The sequence below is a fragment of the Xenopus laevis genome, chromosome 1L, assembly GCF_017654675.1.
Source record: "Xenopus laevis strain J_2021 chromosome 1L, Xenopus_laevis_v10.1, whole genome shotgun sequence".
In the NCBI taxonomy this organism is placed as follows: Eukaryota; Metazoa; Chordata; class Amphibia; order Anura; family Pipidae; genus Xenopus; species Xenopus laevis.
In genome coordinates, this window is record NC_054371.1 from 3,031,902 (window position 1) to 3,038,586 (window position 6,685).

General features: G+C 39.4%; 1 protein-coding gene across 1 annotated transcript; it reads left to right on the forward strand.

Annotated features, from left to right (window-relative positions):
- Positions 1–2,196: 2,196 nt before the first annotated feature.
- Positions 2,197–5,910, forward strand: LOC121400947 (vomeronasal type-2 receptor 26-like). The gene is made up of 2 exons (XM_041585286.1): positions 2,197–2,298; positions 4,963–5,910. Exons 1-2 carry the CDS (start codon positions 2,223–2,225, stop codon positions 5,868–5,870), a joined length of 984 nt encoding a protein of 327 aa, XP_041441220.1. The 5' UTR covers positions 2,197–2,222; the 3' UTR covers positions 5,871–5,910.
- Positions 5,911–6,685: the final 775 nt, after the last annotated feature.

Below are 6,685 nucleotides of genomic sequence, written 5' to 3' on the forward strand. Positions count from 1 at the left end.
GAATAAGAATTTTGGCAGCGTCTTGGGTGATAAATGATCGTATTTTGGATATGTTCCTTAGATGGAAGTGACATGATTTAATAAGTGACTGGATATGAGGCTTGAATGACAGGGCAGAATCTAGGATAACCCCAAGGCACCGGGCCTGGGGAGAGGGGGTGATAGTGGAATTGTTAACTATGATGGATACTTCGGGGATGCTACTGGTGTTAATTGGAGGAAAGAGAACCATTTCAGTTTTAGAGAGGTTTAATTTAAGGTAGCGTTGCGACATCCAGGTAGAGATAGCGGACAGGCAGGAGGAGACGCGAGTTAGGAGTTCTGGGTTGAGATCAGGAGATGAGAGATAGATCTGAGTATCGTCAGCATAGAGGTGGTAGTGGAAACCATATGAATTTATTAATTTGCCAAGGGAGGAAGTATAAAGGGAGAATAGTAATGGTCCCAGGACAGAGCCTTGAGGAACTCCAACAGAAAGAGGTAGGGGAGAAGATGATACTCCATTGTAGGAGACACTGAAGGAACGATTGGTGATGTAAGAAGAGAACCAGGACAGGGCTTTGTCACGAAGGCCAAGCGACTGGAGGGACTGGAGGAGGAGAGGGTGATCTACAGTGTCAAATGCGGCTGAGAGGTCAAGCAGTATTAGTAGTGAGAAATGATTGTTGGCTTTAGCGGTTAAAAGGTCATTAGTTAGTCGAGTCAGGGCAGTTTCCGTGGAGTGTTGTGGCTTAAAACCAGATTGTAGGGAGTCCAGCAGGTTATTGTCAGAGAGGTATGAGGTAAGTCGGTTGTAGACTAGGCGCTCAAGTAGTTTAGAGATGAAAGGTAGCAGAGAGATAGGTCGGAGGTTGTCAAGATTGGAGGGATCAAGAGAGGGTTTTTTCAGAATGGGGGTGACAAGAGCATGTTTTAGTTGAGAAGGAAACAGTCCAGTTGAGAGGGAAAGATTAAATAGGTGAGTTAAGGCTTTGATTAGACAAGGATTGGTATTGCGGAGAAGTTTTGAGGGAATTGGATCAAGCGGGCAGGTGGTAAGGTGAGAAGAGGCCAGAAGCTTTGAGACTTCCTCATCAGTGACAGGGGTGAATGAGCACAGGAGGGACTGGGGAGTGTGGAGGGAGGGTGGTGGAAGTCTAGGGGGGTTGAGTAGTGTAATGTCCCTTCTGATAGTGTCAATTTTGTTTTTGAAGTGCTCAGCAATATCTTGAGCAGAGACAGATGTGCATGGAGGGGGTGGAGAAGGGGAAAGGAGAGTGTTAAAGGTGGAGAAAAGTTGTGCTGGTTTTTTAGAAAGGGAGTTAATGAGTGAAGTAAAGTAAGTTTGTTTGGCTTGGAAGAGGCTGGTGTTAAAGGAGCGCAGGGCAGATTTGTAGCTCCAAAAGTCTGATTCTGAACGGGATTTGCGCCAGCGACGCTCAAGTGCACGTGAGTGTCTTTGGAGCGCTTTTGTATGAGCAGTATGCCAAGGTTGAAGTGGTTTGGGTCGAGAACGTTTAGTTTTTATAGGAGCAGCTCATTTAGGGCAGTGGTGAGAGTACTATAGTAGACAGAGGTAGCCACATTAGGACATGAGATGGCTGAGATATTAGAGTGAAGAGAGTCAAAGGAAGAAGAGAGATGTGACACGTCTACAGCTTGCAAGTCACGGTAAGTACGTGTTTGGGGAATAGCAGGGGGTGAGGAGGGAGTTAGTGAGAGTTGAAATGTGAGCATATTGTGATCAGAGAGGGGAAATGGGGAGTTCGTAAAATTGGAGGTTGAACAGAGTCTGGTAAATATGAGATCCAGAGCATTACCATTGGAGTGAGAGGGGGAGTCTGAGCACAAAGATAAGCCATCAATGTTATATTCATGCACAATGACCAAGTACAGTGCTCACACTCACACACCCATATCATTTGTGAATACTTGTGTAGTACACACAGCTTACTGCAAATCTATTAAAAGGAGAGACATTTTATCAGAGCGCCAGGGCTGCTACTAATAAGTAAATGGCTCATTATATGCAGATTGCCAGAGGAAAGATTCTATAGTTTACATGTATGTGAGTTCTTTTACAATGCAAAGTTCAATGAATAATAACAATTGTCTGTGTGGGGAAGTTGCAAATGGAAAATATCTCAAGGAGAAGTTCAGCCTCAGTATTACACTAGTTTCTTTCCTTGTTTAAGGTCCCAAGAGCTCAGTGTTCAGACTCATGTCCAACTGGATTCAGAAAGATGCCAAAGCCAAGAGCCCAGTCTTGTTGTTATGATTGTGCCCCGTGTTCTGAAGGAGAAATTTCCAACACAACAGGTATACATTTTTTCAAAGGCCATTTTAATATTAGTGTTGCAATATTAATGACTACTGTTGTCTATGAAGATTCTCATTCATCCAGGTGATGATATATAGTATCTACTAGAATTAAGTCTAAAGCACTTGGACTTTTCTTAAAAAAACATTTCACCACTCATCCAAGTAACTTCTTCAGTTCAGAGTGTAAGGAAATTCCTTGGCACTTAAACCATTAAGAGTAATACAGTCACACCCATCCAATCACAGTTCCATTGAACTTATTAAACTGGTATTAGCTAAAACTCACAGGTGTGTGAAAGTGTGATCCAGTCAAAATGGTGCCATAATCCTCATTGAGGCAAGTCTGGAAGTTTAAATCGTTGTGAAACCACTGGTTTCAATGGTTGAATGGAACTGTGATTCAATGTATGTGACTGTGTTTTTAATACACATAACTAACTGAACCCCCCCAATATCAAATAAGAATTAGTAGTGATTAGTGAAATTTCTGCCAGGTTTTCCCACAAAAAAGATGCCCATACACTCAAATGGGTGAAAATAAATGTGTCATCCATAGACATTAACCCTCGATATTCGACTGCCGAATGTAAATCCTTCAACTTCGAATATTGAAGTCGAAGGATGTACCGCAATTCCTACGATCGAGCGATCGAAGGAAAAATCGAACAATCGAACGATCGAAGGAAAAATCTTCGATCGAACAATTAAATCCTTTTTTAATCCATCGATTGAAGGATTTTCCTTTATTCAGAAAATTGTTAGAAAGCCTATGAGGACCTTCCCCATAGGCTAACATTGGCCTTGGTAGGTTTTAGGTGGCGAACTAGGGGGTTGAAGTACTTTTTAAAGAGACAGTACTTCGACTATAAAATGGTCGAATAGTTGAATGATTTTTAGTTCAAATCGTTCGATTCGAAGTCGAAGGTCGAAGTAGCCCATTCGATGGTCGAAGTAGCTATGTTCGACCATTCGAAATTTGAAGTATTTTTTCTTCTATTCCTTCACTCGAGCTAAGTAAATGGGCCCCTAAATGTCTGGTAATGAATATTAGAACTCCATGAGTATATAGGTCAGAAATAATGATGCGGCGCTGAATTTTTAAGCAGGTTCTGAAGAAAAAAGATGCCCATAGATTCCAATGGGTGAAAAAATTGTTGCATCTTGTTGCCCATAGACTTCGAACATTTGGCAAATGTTTTCCTGTTTCATGAATTCTTAATGAAGCAAATTGGGTCAGATTCCTCCATCACTAGTAAGAAATATTAAACGACATGTTAATAGTTCAATAGCTAGTAAAATAGTTACCAGGTATCCCTGGAGAATTCCTCTTTTCATATGAATTAAGGGGAAATCACATCCTAGATGCCCAACTATAAAACTTGGCTTCTTGAACAGATCATAGACATACTGTATAATGGGTGGTGGTAATTGATATTTTTCTAGTATAAATAATAAGTAATTCAATCCATTGGCATAAAAAGCCTTATTATAATCACAGGGTAAGATCACAGATGGAATATTAGATATATGGCTTTGTCTATTAAATGTATCACCTTATAAATATTTTCAAACCCCTCTTGATCAAGTATGTTGGAGACAACTGTATAATCTTTCTGCTTCGGAACACGGCTTCACAACAGGTCTCATCCTGATCTAGTTGATATTATAATTAGCCTAGCTTTTATAGTTTCCTTTGCAAAACCTCAAAGTATATTTTGAATCATTTTCTATTTTTTATAATATAATAAAGAGAATACATCAGAATCTAAAGGTTTACGATTTGTGTGGGATTTAATGGCAATGTGGATTTTTTCCTCACGGAACCTAAATATGTTTGTCTGCTGACTGCCTAGTGGATTTCTGTATCAAATATTGCCTTCCCCTCCTCTATGTCTTAGGCATAGAGACAAGGCAGGCAATTACTTTCCATTCAACACTTACTAGATGAATCTCCACATTCCCCCCTCTCTCTTTACCATATAATTGTCCAACCAGTGCATGGGTATGGACATCAGGTCCCCTGTTCTGGTGCACAAACAAGATTTTGAGATGATACAAGGTTTGTCTTAATAAGTGTCCACAAATTGGCTCCTACCTGCTTGTTATAATTATTAATTCCCAGACGGAAGGAAACAAGATTTAATTTTTACAGTTTAATTAAATTGAATATTGCTTGACTATCGTGATAAAATAGGATTTGGAATTATTTTTTAGGGTGTCAACTCCCCTTTAAGTGGTTATAATATCAGTTTTCATTACATTGTTGTATCATTTCTAATTCAAGAGTAAAATGTTTTTTGTGTTTATTAGTGATGGGAAAATAAATTCACCAGTCTTGGATTTGCGGTGATTTTCTGCCACCCACAAATGTTTTTGTGAATCTACGTCGAAAATTCGACAGCGAAAAATTTGCACCAGCAAAAAAAAAAAAAAAAAAATATGGCGTATGTCAAAATTATTTGGACGCTCACTGACTTTATGATAAAATAGTCATGCATCTAAAAATTGTTGATCGCATCAAAATTGTCATGCGCCAAAATAATTTTGATGCCCATTGACATTTATGGGTTTTGAAATTTTTTCCACTGTTTCGCAAATTTTTCAGAGAAGCAAAGTGGGACAGATAGGCCAATCATTAGTGTTTATTTGTTATTGTTACAGACAGTGAAAACTGCATCAGATGCCCATACAATGAATGGCCCAATGAGAAGAAGAACCAGTGTATTGCAAAAATAGAAGACTTTCTGTCATATACAAATGATACCATTCCTGTGGTATTTTCAGCAATTTCAGTCTTTTTACTCCTTATAACAGTGATGATATTGGGAGTTTTCATTTACTACTGGGACACCCCCATTGTGAGAGCCAACAACAGGAACCTGAGCTTCCTCCTCCTTGTCTCCATCAAGCTGAGCTTCCTCAGTGTGTTTCTGTTCCTCGGTCGCCCTGTGGATATAACCTGCATGCTGCGCATCATCACTTTTGGAATCACCTTCTCCATAGCTGTCTCTTCTCTCCTGGCCAAGACTATCATGGTTTGTGTTGCTTTCAAAGCCACCAAGCCAGGGAGCTCATGGAGAAAATGGGTGGGAGTCAAACTGTCCAATTCTGTCGTCTTGATCTGCTCATCCATTCAAATAATAATCTGCATGACTTGGTTGGCCATTTCTCCTCCCTTTCAGGAACTGGACCTTCACACTTACCCTGGAACCATCATCATTCAGTGCAATGAGGGCTCAGCTATTGGCTTTTACTCAGTTATTGGGTATATGGGGCTTCTGGCAGCTGTTAGTTTTGTTTTAGCATTTTTAGCTCGGACATTACCGGACAGTTTTAATGAGGCCAAGTACATCACTTTCAGCATGTTGCTCTTCTGCAGTGTTTGGATCACAATGATCCCGGCCTATCTGAGCACCAAAGGCAAAAACACTGTGTGTGTGGAGATATTTGCCATACTCACTTCAAGTGCTGGACTTTTAGGTTGTGTTTTCCTGCCAAAATGTTACACAATTCTATTTAATCCTCAAATAAATACAAGATCCCATTTACTTGGAAACAAATCTTCATAGTATCAAAATACTCAAAGTACAGAAACTTCTGCTTGTAATGCAGCTGATCTAAATAGTTAGAGTAGAAAACATTTTGGTTCTAATATTTTATGTAGCACGTGGGGCTATTATTAATATAAGAAATTGCTACACAATATGATGTCTATGAATCTGATTTCCATGATGTATCATATAACTGCTTGGAGAAAAATTAAAAAATAAAGTTAATAAAAAAATACATAAATAAAAACCACTGAGTATTTAATAGACTCTTTCCTTCACTCAAAGTTACATCTTTGTTTGAGAATTGTGGTCAGTTTTTGGGAGAGATTGATTCCTATAGCTTGTGGTGTTTTTATTTAATTTATAAATGGAAAGTTTTCACATTCACCAATATGTTTAAGAAGAGATGAGTTTGGGTCTGTCAGTAGAGAATAATATCATCAGCAGAGATGCCTTTTTGTATAATACAGCAGTTGAATGAGGGACAGCCTTTGTTTGTGCTTGAGAACCAATGGGTATGTATGCCCCAGCAAACACAACAATGGAGTGGACAAGGCAAATCTTGTGTTTGTGAAGTCCAAGGTCTGTGGCCAAAACCACTGTGTATGGGGAAACTCCCAGAATATTTGCAACAATTCCAAGACTGCAGGTGTCTGGGATCCCAAGATCTTTTTGGTCAATGTACATCTACATGTACAAATACACTTTGTCTATAAAAAGTGCTGCCCTAGGCATCGGACTTTTGAGCACCCACTGCTGGAAATTTGCTTACCAGAACCTTAATTTTTACAAGACTCCAAGACAAGGACGTTTCTTCAGAATAACTGTTTATC

Coding starts and splice junctions, on each gene's coding strand:
- LOC121400947 (XM_041585286.1), top strand. CDS start 2,223: ATGCCAAAGCCAAGAGCCCAGTCTTGTTGTTATGATTGTGCCCCGTGT. Junction 2,299..4,962: donor AGAAATTTCCAACACAACAG/GTATACATTTTT, acceptor TTATTGTTACAG/ACAGTGAAAACTGCATCAGA.